The 16,720-nt window shown below is 42.0% G+C and overlaps 1 protein-coding gene across 1 annotated transcript; it reads right to left on the bottom strand.

Annotated features, from left to right (window-relative positions):
* Nucleotides 1-3,025: 3,025 nt before the first annotated feature.
* Nucleotides 3,026-9,300, bottom strand: LOC110492681 (L-amino-acid oxidase-like). The gene is made up of 8 exons (XM_021567141.2): nucleotides 8,263-9,300; nucleotides 7,640-7,848; nucleotides 7,395-7,507; nucleotides 6,737-6,938; nucleotides 6,538-6,606; nucleotides 4,574-4,710; nucleotides 3,924-4,221; nucleotides 3,026-3,664 (listed from the first exon to the last, which is right to left on the bottom strand). The coding sequence occupies exons 1-8, from the start codon at nucleotides 8,291-8,293 to the stop codon at nucleotides 3,188-3,190; spliced, it is 1,536 nt and encodes a 511-aa protein (XP_021422816.1). The 5' UTR covers nucleotides 8,294-9,300; the 3' UTR covers nucleotides 3,026-3,187.
* Nucleotides 9,301-16,720: the final 7,420 nt, after the last annotated feature.

Genomic DNA, 16,720 nt, shown 5'->3' with positions numbered 1-16,720 from the left:
ATTTACCACAGGTGGACTCAAATCAAGTTATAGAAACATCACATGGATGATCAATGGTAACAGGATGCACCTGAGCTCAATTTCGAGTTTCATAGCAAAGGGTCTGAATATGCAAATAAGGTATTTCAGTTTTTTATTTGTAATACATTTGCAAACATTTCTAAACCTGTTTTCGCTTTGTCATTATGGGGTATTGTGTGTAGATTGATGAAGGAAAACATGTATTTAATCCATTTCAGAATAAGGCTGTAACGTTACAGAATGTGGAAAAGGGGAAGGGGTCTGAATACTTTGCGAATGCACTGTAAATGACCTATTTTAGTTTCTCATTCATGAATATGCAGCAGGTACTGTATAAAAATACTCCATATAAAACAGTTCAATATCCTAACACATAATAAGCACTTTTTATTAATATTGATAATGTGCCATTATTATTTTGATTGTTTTTCGTTGTCATTCTATGGAAGGAGCATTGCTATAAAGATCGTGGATAGAACATTTTGTCATGGACTTCCTGAAGCATACAGATACACTATACAGTATATACAAAAGTATGTGCACACCCCTTCAAATTAGTTGACTTGGCTGTTTGAGCCACACCCATCGCTGACATGTGTATAAATCGAGCACACAGCCATGCAATCTCCATAGATTAAGTAAGTGTTGTTACTGTGAAGTGGAAACGTCTAGGAGCAGCAACGGCTCAGCCGTGAAATGGTAGGCCACACAAACTCACAGAACGGCACATAGTGCGTAAAGAATTGTCTGTCCTTGCTTGCAACACTCATTACCGAGATCCAAACTGCCTCTTGAAGCAATGTCAGCACAATAACTGTTCATCAGGAGCTTCATAAAATGGGTTTCCATGGCTGAGCAGCTGCAAAGAAGCCTAAAATAACCATGCGCAATGCCAAGCTTCGGCTGGAGTTGTATATAGCTCGCCGCCATTGGACTCCGGAGCAGTGGAAGCGCATTCTCTGGAGTGATGAATGGGGCTGTTTTCATGGTTTGGCCTAGGCCCCTTACTTCCATTGAAGGGAAATCTTAACGCTACAGCGTACAATGACATTCTAGACAATTCTGTGCATCCCAAATTTGTGGCAATGGTTTCGGGAAAGCCCTTTGTTGTTTGAGCATGACAATGGCCCTGTGCACAAAGCGAGAAATGGTTTGTCGAGATCGGTGTGGAAGAACTTGACTGGCCCATATTTACGCCCATGATTTTGGAAGGAGATGTTCGACGAGCAGGGATCCACATACTGTTGGTCTTTCAGTGTACATAAACAAATTCAGTTGAAGTCGGAAGTTTACATCCACTTAGGTTGGAGTCATTAAAACTCGCTTTTCAACCACTCCACAAATTTCTTGTCGGTTAGGACATCTACTTTGTGCATGACACAAGTAATTTTTCCAACAATTGTTTACAGACAGATTATTTCACTTATAATTCACTGTATCACAATTCCAGTGGGTCAGAAGTTTACATACACTAAGTTGACTGTGCCTTTAAACAGCTTGGAAAATTCCAGAAAATTATGTCATGGCTTTAGAAGCTTCTGATAGGCTAACTGACATCATTTGTGTCCTTCAACCTCACGTGGATGTATTTCAAGGCCTACCTTCATACTCAGTGCTTCTTTGCTTGACATCATGGGAAAATCAAAAGAAATCAGCCAAGACCTCTGAAAGAAATTTGTACACCTCCACAAGTCTGGTTCATCCTTGGGAGAAATTTCCAAACGCCTGAAGGTACCACGTTCTTCTGTACAAACAATAGTATGCTAGTATAAACACCATGGGACCACGCAGCCGTCATACCGCTCAGGAAGGAGACGCATTTTGTCTCCAAGAGATGAACGTACTTTGGTGTGAAACGTGCAACTCAATCCCAGAACAACAGCAAAGCATCTTGTGAAGATGCTGGAGGAAACGGGTACAAAAGTATCTATATCCACAGTAAAACAAGTCCTATATCGACATACCCTTAAAGGCCGCTCAGCAAGGAAGAAGCCACTGCTTTAAAACCTCCGATAAGCCAGACTACGGTTTGCCACTGCACATGGGGACAAAGATTGCACTTTTTGGAGAAATGTCCTCTGGTCTGTTGAAACAGAAATAGAACAATAGGACAAAGGGGGATGCTTGAAATCTGAAGAACACCATCCCAACCGTGAAGCACGAAATGGGCAAAAATTCATCCAACTTTTTGTGGGAAGCTTGTGGAAGGCTACGCGAAACGTTTGGCCCAAGTTAAACAATTGAAAGGGAATGCTACCCAATACTAAATCATTCTCTCTACTATTATTCTGACATTTCACATTCTTAAAATAAAGTGGTGATCCTAACTGTCCTGAGACAGGGAATTTTTACTTGGATTAAATGTCAAGAATTGGGAAACTGAGTTAAATGTATTTGGCTAAGGTGTATGTAAACTTCCGACTTCAACTGTACCTGCAGAAGTCCTCTTCTTCCTGAGCAGCAGACCCATTCTACCCAACAGACAGGAGATCTCACCCTCGACATGAGCAGATGAGTCCCCAAAATGCACACACTGCAATCTCCATCCTTCCCACACATCCCACACAATGACATAATTTGAGTCAATTGGAGGTGTACCTGTGGATGTATTTCAAGGCCTACCTTCAAACTCAGTACTTCTTTACTTGACATCATGGAGAAATCAAAAGAAATCAGCCAAGACCTCAGAAAAAAATGGTAGACCTCCACAAGTCTGGTTCATCCTTGGGAGCAATGTCCTCTCGTCTGATGAAACAAAAATCGAACTGTTTGGCCATAATGACCATCTTTATATTTGGAGGAAAAAGGGGGAGGCTTGCAAGCCGCAAATGGGTCTTCCAAATGGACAATGACACTAATTGAGTGTATGTAAACCTCTGACCCACTGGGAATGTGATGAAAGAAATAAAAGTGGAAATAAATCATTCTCTCTATTATTATTCTGACACTTCAAATTCTTAGAATAAAGTGGTGATACTAACTGACCTAAGACAGGTAATTTTTACTTCGGTTAAATGTCAGGAATTGTGAAAATTGAGTTTAAATGGTTTTGGCTAAGGTGTATGTAAACTTCCGACTTCAACTGTACGTGTTCTCTCTTCTCCAGAGTATACAGACATACGCTTTCACCAGTGGATTAGAGTATATACTGTACTGCACCCGTTCTCTACTCTCTGAGGTTATTGATATTTCTAGCTGCCCTAAGAGCAGATTTCATGGCCGTCTCTATCCAGGCATGAGGCAGGGCTGTGTGCTCCCCAGCAAAGTGGATCCTATTGTCGTTCCTGAACAGTTCTGAGGCATAGTCTATATGTTGGTACGGGGTGAAGAGGGCAAATGCCCCAAGACTATAGGGATCCAGCGCCCACTTCTTCACCAGCCCTCCAATGCAGAGTGGCCGTATGCCCTCCCCGTGGATCTTGACAAGGTCCTCCAGCACTAGACCCTGCAGCTCCTCGTCATTCACCCCTTGAAAGAGGGTGGAGTCATCCGAGAAGGTATAGGAAGCCAAGAGGGCCCCGATGTCCGTGTTAGGGAATCTGTGGCTGGGGTAGTAGATGAAACGAGAGGGCATATCCGTGATGCTCCTCCCTCCATTGATGCCCTCCTTCTCCCAGAACCTCTCACTGAATATCAGGACCACCTTCACAACGATATCAACTTTATTAATAGCCCTTCTCATTTGAACAGTTTCAAATAATAGGATCAAACTATCAGAATGCACTGTGCGTAATGCACCAATTCCTGTATTGGGGACTTAGAGGACTGCAAATGTTAATGCTAGCTCAGGTGCATCAGGGGTGCTAGTGCTGGCAAGAACAAAAATGTGCAATTACCAAGGCCTCCTCCAGACCTAGAATTGAGAAAAAATGAACTACACTGTATTACACTGCAAATCTTACCTTGGTGGAGCTATCATAGTGCAGCGAACGCAGCGCCTCCATCTTGTCTGCTGATAGCGGGGGCTCGAAGTCGATAAAGAGAGTAGCCTTGGCGGTGGCTGTCAACAAGGCGTAGTCTACTGTCAGGTGGGTGAGGGAGGATGGTTTGTGCCAGAGATGGTGGTCCTGGTAGGACACAGTCACTTTATTGCTAGTCTGACTGATACGTTTCACCTTGGAATTTAGGTGGATGGTGCCCTTCAAGTCCTCGCAAATGGCATTGGGTAGTTTGTCAAACCCGCCTGTCACCTCAAAGTAGCTGAAAAAAATAAAAATAATAATCACACTGCTGTAAAGCTTGGGCATTCAGGGTATACCGCACATGTGTGAATGTGTTGTAACCAAAGTGGTGAGGCAGTGGTGCCTAGTTTTATCTGAAAGAGCCATTGTGGGTCCAGGCTTTTATTCCAACCAAAAAGTAACATCTCTATACAGGTGTGTTCAATTATTTACAGTCTTCATTCAAGGCGTAGCTGCATCAGGTTTGCTACTGTGGTTGGAACGAAAGCATAGACCCACACCTACCCTCTGCGGATATAATTGAACTCCACCAAGTAGGGCTCTCGATAAATGAGATGATTGTGGTGTATATACAGAAGGGGCATTCTTACATAGTCTCATCATTGATATCAGACTGATCATACAGCGCCTCTGTGAGCGCAGTGTAGAATAAACTGTTCTCATTCAGAATATCCCCAATCATCCGCAAAGCACCACGACTCAGATTGGCCTCCTTCACAAGGTACTCCTGTCAGAAACAAACCATTGAGACTTAACATTAGCTGTACTGTATATGTAGAATGGCTGGATGAAAGGGTCTACGTTCAAAGGCATACAGTTGAAGTCGGAAGTTTACATACACTTAGGTTGGAGTCATTAAAACTCGTTTTTCAACCACTCCACAAATTTCTTGATAACAAACTATAGTTTTGGCAAGTCGGTTAGGACATCTACTTTGTGCATGACACAAGTCATTTTTCCAACAATTGTTTACAGATTATTTCACTTATAATTCACTGTATCACAATTCCAGTGGGTCAGAAGTTTACATACACTAAGTTGACTGTGCCTTTAAACAGCTTGGAAAATTCCAGAAAATGTTCTTCTGATAGGCTAATTGACATAATTTGAGTCAATTGGAGGTGTACCTGTGGATGTACTTCAAGGCCTACCTTTAAACTCAATGCGTCTTTGCTTAACATCATGGGAAAATCAAAAGAAATCAGCCAAGACCTCAATCAGCCAAGGAGCAATTTTCAAACGCCTGAAGGTACCACGTTCATCTGTACAAACAATAGTAAGCAAGTATAAACACCATGGGGCCATGCAGCCGCCATACCACTCAGGAAGGAGAAGCATTCTGTCTCATAGAGATGAACGTACTTTGGTGCGAAAAGTGCAAATCAATACCAGAACAACAGCAAAGGACCCTGTGAAGATTCTGGAGGAAACAGACACAAAAGTATCTATATCCACAATAAAACGAGACCTATATCGACATAACCTGAAAGGCCGCTCAGCAAGGAAGAAGCCACTGCTCCAAAACCGCCAAAAAAAAGCCAGACTACAATTTGCAACTGCACATGGGGACAAAGACAGTACTTTTTGGAGAAATGTCCTCTGGTCTGATGAAACAAAAATAGAACCGTTTGGCCATAATGACCATCGTTATGTTTGGAGGAGAAAGGGGGAGACTTGCATGCCGAAGAACACCATCCCAACCATGAAGCACGGGGATGGCAGCATCATGTAGTGGAGGTGCTTTGCTGCAGGAGGGACTGGTGCACTTCACAAAATAGATGGCATGAATGGAGGAAGGAAAATTTGGTGGATATATTGAAGTAACATTTCAAGACAGTTAAAAGCTTTGTCACAAATGGGTCTTCCAAATGGACAATGACCCCAAGCATACTTCCAAAGTTGTGGCAAAACGGCTTGAGGACAACAAAGTCAGGGTATTGGAGTGGCCATCACAAAGCTCTGACCTCAATCCTATAGAAAAATGTGTGAGCAGAGCTGAAGAAGCATGTGCGAGCAAGGAGGTCTACAAACCTGACTCAGTTACACCAGCTCTGTCAGGAGGAATGGGCCAAAATGTATCCAACTTATTGTGGGAAGCTTGTGGAAGGCTACCCGAAACATTTGACCCAAGTCAAACAATTTAAAGAAAATGCTAACAAATACTAATTGAGTGTATGTAAACCACTGGGAATGTGATGAAAGAAATAAAAGCAGAAATAAAACATTCTCTCTACTATTATTCAGATATTTCACATTCTTAAAATAAAGTGGTGATCCTAACTGACCTAAGACAGGGCATTTTTACTCTGATTAAATGTCAGGAATTGTGAAAAACTGAGTTTAAATGTATTTAGCTAAGGTGTATGTAATCTTCAACTGTATATGCAAAATGTACACAATGTTGTAATAGTGTTACAATCATTATCAACCCATCACATTCTCATTTACTCAAAGCAGCTGCTGTATCTTGTCTGGTGTCATCATTCAAAATGGATGATCTCATAAAAGCCAACCATATCCAGTAGGCCTACAAGGAAGTTGTTTCTTTCTTTACCTTTACAGAGAACATGTCATATTTGTCCAGCATGGCACGGCAGCCATTGTTCTTCACATAATCTCTTATCTGCAACAAATCATGTATTTGTCATGTACATTTTGTGATAAGATATTTCTGCAACTGTTCAGGAGAATGGAAAATAGTTTATTGTATTGGACCCGAAAACCCTATTTGATTCCACTGCATCTGCACCAACCTTCTGCAAAGACAAGTCGAAGAGCTGATCAGCTGACTTCCCTCTCTCATCTTCATTCAACGGATAGTTGAGGACGTCTGGGTCCCCTTTCACCAGAGAGTTTTTGTGCAGCAACCCATTCACCAAATAGTAAGCATTAATGTTATCCTCAATGAATGGGTTCAGACTAAGGCCTGCATGGCTTGCAATCTTCAACAGAATTCTATGGAGTGAGATATCTTATGGTTAACATTGAAATGTTGATGGTAAATGTGAGCACATTCTGTCATTCCCATGCAAATCATTTTTGATAAGATACTTGACTTTTTTTGCAATAATAACCAGTAAGAGATATTGTGATACCTTTGTATTGTGGCATATAGAACTAAATGTCTGACTCCATTCAAGAACATTCTGAACTGCTTTATTTCCTGTTTTTACAACTCTGAATCTCTCACGTCCACATAAGCGTCTACTACTAGAACTACCCCATAACCAACATTGCAACACTCTGACTCATATCTATCATATGGTGTTGGGGTCAAGAGCAAGAAATGTGATTCAGAAAATCCCCATGGAAAACAATACGATTTCAATTCACTTCATAAAATCATTTGAATTCAAATTCAATTGACCCTTACCCTGCAATGATAAGTCAAGGATTTCAGGCCTTACTCACGTATGGAAGTTAGGGATCCTCATGGCACCAAGTTCTGCGTACCAATGCTCTCCCTTAGGTCGGTACGTCTCTACCCGTCCTCCAATACGATTACTTGCCTCTATTATGGTTACCTGGTGGTCCAATAAAAGTCATTTAAGTGATCATGTACTGCACAGGCACTATTTGTAATAGGTGTTATATGGACACAGAAGTGTGACATTCACATTGTATTTAGATACTGTTCAGTGAATCTGGGTGACTACCTTGTGTCCTGCCTCCTCCAAAAACTTTGCTGCCGTCAGGCCAGCCATGCCAGCCCCGATGATGGCAATATGATGAGGTGTGCCGGTGTGGGGGAGACCCTTGTCCACTATTCTAAGTAGCTCATTATAGTCTGAGTCTTGTAGGCAATCAAATAGAGGGTCCTTTCCATTCACACAGGAAACTATGACCACAACTATGGCCAGAGAGACTAGGGGAGGCCAGAAATAGATCATGGAAATCAAACGAATAAGAAATAAGAGATCAATTATCAGTAATTGCAAGAATTTAAATGGCAACAATGAATAGGACAATAATAGAAATCATTTGTGCATATTAGTAATTTTTTGCAGAATGTAACAACATCCCTTTCTTTACTTCTCGAAAATGTGGAAATACCATCAAAGTTACTGGTTCAAATTGACATTGTTGCATTAATCAATCTAAGATAAATCAATCTCTTATGTGGAATTCGACAGCATGCTCAGCTATACATTTTGAATATGTAGGCTAAATTGAGTGCACATTGAAGACCATGATAAACTATGACTAATCTATGAATCAAGCCGCAGGCTATGAGAACATAATGATATTTTGAAGAAAAGGGATATAATCAAATACTTACAGTATTTACACAGAGCCAAGTAAGCGATCATCCTCACTCCAAAGCCCAATGACTTCCAAAGGTAAATTATAGAAAAACTAAACCTATTTTCTTCTGATAAAGTTGTATGCTGGTGTTATTTTTTGAGTCTCTTAACCGCTCACCTTACCTGAGAAAGGAAATAGTTTTCTGTTTCATTTGTTTTATCAGTACATTGAACTGCATTGTGGTCATGTGTAGGCTCTATCAGAGTGACGTGTACTCACCCTGTTCTTCTGTCAAATGGCAATAAGCTGCCACTTGTCTTTTTATAAGGATGTATCAGGCAATCAAGAGTCAGAAAGAGTCAGCATCATAATAATTATTTATTTCCCGTGAATTGTATAACCGAATAACAAAGTGTTTGATATGGCAGATCATTCATGTTTTGAGTTAGCCTGGTGGTGTTGTATAGACACTAAAAGGGCAATCTACCCACAAAGATGCATAAAATATAGTTTGTGGTATCACCTTTGTGTGACAAATAGCACTAAATGGAAGCAACAGTGCTTCACAGCTATGCTCTTTGTCTCCCTAAAAAAAACTCTGAACACGGAGCTCTCTTTTAAATGACAGGTCTGGATGATGTCGTGAATGAGCCTGGTCAATATGACATGATGACCCCTACAGTCTCCCGAGAGGACTCTAGCAACACTGAAACCAGGAAGAATAAGAAGCGGAAGAAGGCCAGGAAGGAAGTAGACCCAACCATAAGCAGCTAGAGAACAGCTTGACCCAGTTAAAGGCAGGGAGGAAGTGACTGGTGTGGGTAGACTGTATGCAGATCTTCCTCTGCTGGAGGATGGAGGTTCATCTAATATAGCAACACCTCCGTTACACTCAAGCCCTGGGTTAGAGCTGCCGGATGGCATGTGGGCCTTGAAACAGATGACACCATGGATTATCATCATGGAAGGTAACAATGTGTTAACCTACCTGCGTAGACATCATGTGTAAAAGGAGTCAAAGTGTTAAGTAACTTCTTTTTATACATTTTTTTATTTAATCTTTATTTAACTAGGCAAGTCAGTTAAGAACATATTCTTATTTACAATGACAGCATACACTGGCCAAACCTGGACGAAGCTAGGCCAATTGTGCGCCACTCTGTGGGACTCCCAACCACAGCCGGTTGTGATACAGCCTGGATTCGAAACAGGGTGTTTGTAGTGATGGCTCAAGCACTGAGATGCAGTGTCTTAGACCGCTGCGCCACTCAGTTTATACTTTGCTTAAACATCACGTGTGAAAGGGAGGATGTGATGTGTGGCTGTAGTCAAGAGAGGCCTAGGCTTGGGCAAAAAGTATAAATGCCAATGTAAAAGATAGGGAAAGGGAAGATTCTAGGACTGACAGAGCAGGAACTGATTGATGTATTTATAGGGGGAAGACTGAGGCAAGGTAAGCACAGAGCTTAATTACTATTGATAAAGCAACTGTAGAGTGTACAGTGCCTTGCGAAAGTATTCGGCCCCCTTGAACTTTGCGACCACATTTCAGGCTTCAAACATAAAGATATAAAACTGTATTTTTTTGTGAAGAATCAACAACAAGTGGGACACAATCATGAAGTGGAACGACATTTATTGGATATTTCAAACTTTTTTAACAAATAAAAACTGAAAAATTGGGCGTGCAAAATTATTCAGCCCCCTTAAGTTAATACTTTGTAGCGCCACCTTTTGCTGCGATTACAGCTGTAAGTCGCTTGGGGTATGTCTCTATCAGTTTTGCACATCGAGAGACTGACATTTTTTCCCATTCCTCCTTGCAAAACAGCTCGAGCTCAGTGAGGTTGGATGGAGAGCATTTGTGAACAGCAGTTTTCAGTTCTTTCCACAGATTCTCGATTGGATTCAGGTCTGGACTTTGACTTGGCCATTCTAACACCTGGATATGTTTATTTTTGAACCATTCCATTGTAGATTTTGCTTTATGTATTGGATCATTGTCTTGTTGGAAGACAAATCTCCGTCCCAGTCTCAGGTCTTTCGCAGACTCCATCAGGTTATCTTCCAGAATGGTCCTGTATTTGGCTCCATCCATCTTCCCATCAATTTTAACCATCTTCCCTGTCCCTGCTGAAGAAAAGCAGGCCCAAACCATGATGCTGCCACCACCATGTTTGACAGTGGGGATGGTGTGTTCAGGGTGATGAGCTGTGTTGCTTTTACGCCAAACATAACGTTTTGCATTGTTGCCAAAAAGTTTAATCTAACCAGAGCACCTTCTTCCACATGTTTGGTGTGTCTCCCAGGTGGCTTGTGGCAAACTTTAAACAACACTTTTTATGGATATCTTTAAGAAATGGCTTTCTTCTTGCCACTCTTCCATAAAGGCCAGATTTGTGCAATATACGACTGATTGTTGTCCTATGGACAGAGTCTCCCACCTCAGCTGTAGATCTCTGCAGTTCATCCAGAGTGATCATGGGCCTCTTGGCTGCATCTCTGATCAGTCTTCTCCTTGTATGAGCTGAAAGTTTAGAGGGACGGCCAGGTCTTGGTAGATTTGCAGTGGTCTGATACTCCTTCCATTTCAATATTATCGCTTGCACAGTGCTCCTTGGGGTGTTTAAAGCTTGGGAAATATTTTTGTATCCAAATCCGGCTTTAAACTTCTTCACAACAGTATCTCGGACCTGCCTGGTGTGTTCCTTGTTCTTCATGATGCTCTCTGCGCTTTTAACGGACCTCTGAGACTATCACAGTGCAGGTGCATTTATACGGAGACTTGATTACACACAGGTGGATTGTATTTATCATCATTAGTCATTTAGGTCAACATTGGATCATTCAGAGATCCTCACTGAACTTCTGGAGAGAGTTTGCTGCACTGAAAGTAAAGGGGCTGAATAATTTTGCACGCCCATTTTTTCAGTTTTTGATTTGTTAAAACAGTTTGAAATATCCAATAAATGTCGTTCCACTTCATGATTGTGTCCCACTTGTTGTTGATTCTTCACAGAAAAATACAGTTTTATATCTTTCTGTTTGAAGCCTGAAATGTGGCAAAAGGTCGCAAAGTTCAAGGGGGCCGAATACTTTCGCAAGGCACTGTAATTGCTATTAAAAATAATCTATTACATCCATCAGTTGCGAAGCTGAGGAACAAAAAAAAGGAAGTGTTACTGCTTTTCATTAACTACTTAACCTTAACTAGTTAATGGAAGTTCATCCAAAAACACGGAAGTTCATCCAAAAACACGATCTTTGTCCCAATGTGCAGTTGCAAACTGTAGTCTGGCTTTTTTATGGCGGTTTTGGAGCAGTGGCTTCTTCCTTGCTGAGCGTCCCTTCAGGTTATGTTGATATAGGACTCGTTTTACTGAGGATTTAGGTACTTTTGTACCCATTTCCTTCAGCATCTTCACAAGGTCCTTTGCTGTTGTTCTGGGATTGATTTGCACTTTTCGCACCAAAGTACGTTCATCTCTATGAGACAGAACGTGTCTCTTTCCTGAGCAGTATGACGGCTGCGTGGTCCCATGGTGTTTATACTTGCGTACTATTGTTTGTACAGATGAACGTGGTACCTTCAGGCATTTGGAAATTGCTCCCAAGGATGAACCAGACTTGTGGAGGTCTACTATCTTTTTTCTGAGGTCTTGGCTGATTTCTTTTGATTTTCCCATGATGTCAAGCAAAGAGGCACAGAGTTTGAAGGTAGGCCTTGAAGTACATCCACAGGTACACCTCCAATTGACTCAAAGTATGTCAATTAGCCTATCAGAAGCTAAAGCCATGACATCATTTCTGGAATTTTCCAAGCTGTTTAAAGGCACAGTCAACTTAGTGTATGTAAACTGCTGACCCACTGGAATTGTGATAGTGAATTATAAGTGAAATAATCTGTCTGTAAACAATTGTTGGAAGAATTACTTGTGTCTTGCACAAAGTAGATGTCCTAACCCGACTTGCCAAAACTATAGTTTGTTAACAAGAAATGTGTGGAGTGGTTGAAAAACAAGTTTTAATGACTCCAACCTAAGTATATGTAAACTTCCGACTTCAACTGTACCTGGTACTAGATAAAGCAACTTAAAGTAATTTCTTGTGGAAAGAAACCTCTTAATCTTAGGAAAGATAACAACTGGAACCTGGAACCTGAAAAGACACCCACCATAAGCGCCAACTACATTTGCCCAGAAAGAGGCAGGCAAAAACAAAACACACAACAAAAAAACACACCAAACTTAAAGATAGGAAGCAAAACAAAAACTGGTGCAAAACGAAAACTGGGAAGATCAGACAAAATAACATTTGAGAAATCAAATAGGGAGTGCAAACTAAAGGTGCTGACCCTCCAAGTCTCTCAAGACAACTGGAGCACGGGGCCAGCCACTGTTAAATAGCACCAAGCAGTATTGCGGGTTCAACGTCGACTCCCTTACTGCTCTCAGAACCAGAATGGTGATTACGCTGGTTACAGCTGTACAAAAATGGGATGAAGAGGAACAGATGGAACCTGGGTGGATTGGTTCAGAGCCAGCAGGATTGGCTCCTCTACCACAACCTCCCTCTTACCAAAAATCTGGGTCTCATGGACACCCTTCGGCATCCACCCTAAACAAAATAGGAAGGGAAGAAAGTGGACCCGCCCAGAGATAGAGAACAAACACCTCAACCAAGGGGGCAAGTGGAAATGAGCAGGAGTGACACAGCCATGAGGGGCCAAAGCCACAGTGAACTGGGATCGGGCAGGAGAAACCGCAAAAGAGAAGGGGAAGCGAAAGGAGACGTGTCTGCTCCTAAATTACATCCCGCCCGAATCATGCAGGAGGTTTAGCACAGGATATTTGCTATTGGGAGGACCTCGACTGGAGGCCGAAAGACAAGCCCAGATTGCAGTAAAGGGACCAGCAAAGGCTACAATAATAAATAAATAATTAATGGAAGTAATCTGACCAAAAGCACCCCCTCAGGAGAGGTTAGGAAGTATGTGGTACATGCAGTGGTACCAGAGAAAAAAATCTCACAAGATTTCCTCTGAGAAATCCAGGAAATGGCGGTAAGGGTCCTGGAGACCTGTCATAATGCAGGCATATCCTCGGTGGCACTACCTTATATCTCTGCCAGGATATTCGGAGCCACCACAGAGGAATCTGCACAAGCCACAATAGAACTGAAATGGTACTTGGAAAGGTACTGTAATGAGGTACTGTACTGTAATGAGCCATCAGAGTTGAGACACATAATGATCCCAAGGTTACTATCAATGGAGAATTTGAATGAATGCATGTAATCAAGGTGTGGGGTGGATGGAACATGTGGAACCACATATATCGGAAATGAGATAGCCACCCAGGTACGGGATGGTGGCCCCTAGACCTATGGTCAGGCCAGAGGTCCAGTCCAAGTGTACGCTCCATGACACCAACAGGCCAATGTGGCTTATTAAACAAATAATAACGACCCTGAGGATGATAGGGATGATGACAATAACAGGGATGATGACAATAACAGGAGGGACAGAAACCCTAAACGAGCTAGTAGAAAGTAGAAAACATGCACTTAACAATAGTATAAATACTATGTTCCTAGAACAGAAGAGACCATTATTACCCCTCCTAGATCATGAATTGATAAGATGGATGAAGGAACTTGTGAAACAGGGTTCACTTATGGTGATTAATTTTGCCACCCACCCCTTCTCAGAGCATTTGATGACAGCTCAAGGCTTCACTCTCGCCCTTAAAACGTCCATAATGGAGGTGGCACATGATGCCATGTTGCAGGAGCTTAGAAGAAAGATGAGAAAATAATTACAAGGGGAAAGTTAAAAAATAAATTGAAATAAAATAAAAAAGGAGAGTTAAGAATTTCAGAGGGCTGAAGATTCAGAGGTAGAGGTAGGTAGATGACTGTAGCTCTGAGACATTAAAACAGCAAGAGCTGCTGGGCCCCCCAGTGCTTTCTCGAGAGGACACGCTGGCAGTTTTGATCTGAGCTCTGACCGAAAGCTACAGGAAGCTGGGTTACCACAACCACAAGCAATACCCATGAGAACCTTGTTTCTGTCTGATGTGCTGTGAGAACTGAACATATTATAGGACAGTGTTGCCTAAAAGATGTAGACTACCTACAGTATCTAGAGTTAAACATTTACGAGACACGTATGGCTTCTCTGAAGAGCCCCAACAGTTGTGGTAACTTCAATCTGCAGTATTTGAAGGCCTGTTAAAAACTAAATATAAAAGCACGTAAAAAATGTGAGAAAAAAAAACTGATAGTGACTACTGCCATAGAGCCCTAAAATAAGATTTAGGGATCTGGGAACAAAATGGCTATGAAGGAGCTAAAGGAAAGCAGATAGCTAACCAAGGTGTATGGGCTAATATAGCTGACTTGCTAATGCATTTGCAACATGAAATAATACACTAGGAAGCACATATGAAAGAAGGAGAGTACTGGCAGGGTAATGACAAAGTAGACTCTATTGCTCAGATGAGGAGTGCAATAGTGGAAGGGGAGAAAGCTGGAAAACAATTCCTAAAAGGGAGAGCTCCCTGGGGAGGCTGAGCGAGTGCTGATCTCTGGCGTCCATATGGGTTTAAAACACCAAGGGATAAAATGTATGGTCCAGAAGAGCCTTACCGCTCCCAGAGTAACAGTAGCGAAGGACGGCATGACTAGCACGGTGCCTGGAGGTCTGAAGTGGCGCCAAGGTGTAGAAGGAGAGTGTGCCACGGAAAGGCCAAGAAAGATACCAGGCGGAAAACAATGTTATTATATGGAATAACAGCAGGACCAGTTAAAGTGGGGGATATATGGTTTTGCTACCATTGCCGAGTTAACCTACTCCCTAGGCTGAAGGTAGTCGTGGAGTGGAAAATAAGGGTGATGAAGTAACAATGCCCACTGACTGTTTCTGTAGGTGGGATGGTGCACAGCTGTCAAAGTGTGAAAAAGGCCCAAAAGAAGGAGGCCAAAGATCCTATGAAAAGGGTGTGGATGGTGAAGGAGGAAGTGCTGGGCATGGTGGGGAGCCGTCCAGGAAGCGCTCGTTCGTTGTTAAGACTCCCTAACATTCTCAGACAACTAATCTCTCTTTCACGGGATCGTCCTCTAAAGTGTAAGTATTGGCATGCTGTTTTTAGTACTGCTGTTGGTGTCTTTGTACTTGATTGGAGAGCCTGGCTGGGAACAAACACATGTTAGAGTAGGGATAAAGAGAACGGAAAATTGAACAAAACTGCCCGCATTCCAGTGTTCAAGACTCGTGCACTCCCGATAATATGTGAATGGGCCCAGGTTATGATCTCTACTAAAGGTGGTTTGATATTTAAGCACTGGAAAGTCAGCGGAAAATGAGAAAAGCTTTTTAAAGGATATAGGAAAAGAGATGAGACTTGAGCCATGTGCTCACAGAGATTAGTGAATTGGAAGGTTGACAGCCACTTGAATAATGAGGTTGGCTACAGCGTCTTGGACGTAAACTGGGACCGCAGGAATTTTACTGGGTCACACTGCAGTGGACCGAGTTAGAAGATAAGGCCATACAAGTGGACGTGATTAAAAGAGAAAGGGAACATTAAGGCTATACACACATTGATGCGTTCAATACCTTAAAGGGGATCCGGGCATGCCTTTATGGGAAAAGGAGTGTGTAGAAACAGCAAACAAGGGATTGGACGAATGTAATGTAAACATACCCTGGTCAAGTCTGTTCTGGGGTAATTTAAATTCGACATGCCCAGGGATAGAAAGAATTGTTAACGCTGAGGGGACCGGAAGCAATTCTCCTAAAGGAACATCACGACTAAAATGCAGACTAAAAAAATACCCTGCAATATATAAATATTATGAGAAGTGTGTTAACGCGATATTGAATATGGATAAAGGTCTGTGGGTAGATGGGGAACCATGCCCCCCAGAGGGGTGTTGGGCCCCAATTACTGTAACCAGTCACCCTATGGGAGGGGGTAATTGTCCAGGCTGTCGCGGCATAATGGGGTTGGGAATAGATAGTGAGATTAATAAGACTCTGGGTGTGGAAAAGACCTGTTACACTACACCTACTCCATCCAAACACACCCTTAGAAGAATGGGAGAAAGTGAAAGAGAAATGTGGGTACAACACCAGCCTAGTCCTTTGGACTTGGAGGGGGTTAATTGTGTGAATAAAACAGTGGCAGAAGCTCTGTAGGGAAGGGACTTCACCATGGATTTGAATTTAATTAGACTTTGGTTCACTTTTTGAGTTGACTGAAATTGAAATGGTATTGACCGCAACCCTGGTAGATATTTTTTTATTATTATAATGATATTAAAACAATTTCCTTACTCCAAGCTGGAATGTTTTTTATGTTTCCAGGATGTGCTCAGAAGGTTAAAAATGGCATATTGACACAGAGAATAGATCATTAATTTACCATACACTCTGGTCACAAACCATTCAAATGACAGATTTGGGCCTAATGATGGAAATGGTTCAAAAA

The sequence above is a fragment of the Oncorhynchus mykiss genome, chromosome 2 (genome assembly GCF_013265735.2).
Source record: "Oncorhynchus mykiss isolate Arlee chromosome 2, USDA_OmykA_1.1, whole genome shotgun sequence".
Taxonomy (NCBI): Eukaryota; Metazoa; Chordata; class Actinopteri; order Salmoniformes; family Salmonidae; genus Oncorhynchus; species Oncorhynchus mykiss.
Note: the sequence above shows the minus strand (reverse complement) of the source record. Positions and strands in the feature narration are given on the sequence as shown.

What these genes read in the sequence shown, in the direction of transcription:
- LOC110492681 (XM_021567141.2), bottom strand. Translation starts at nt 8,293, where the DNA reads ATGATCGCTTACTTGGCTCTGTGTAAATACT. An exon ending in AGGATCCCTAACTTCCATAC is followed by an intron (nt 6,939 to 7,394) that starts GTGAGTAAGGCC and finishes CTCACTCCATAG; the next exon opens with AATTCTGTTGAAGATTGCAA. An exon ending in ATGACATGTTCTCTGTAAAG is followed by an intron (nt 4,711 to 6,537) that starts GTAAAGAAAGAA and finishes TGTTTCTGACAG; the next exon opens with GAGTACCTTGTGAAGGAGGC.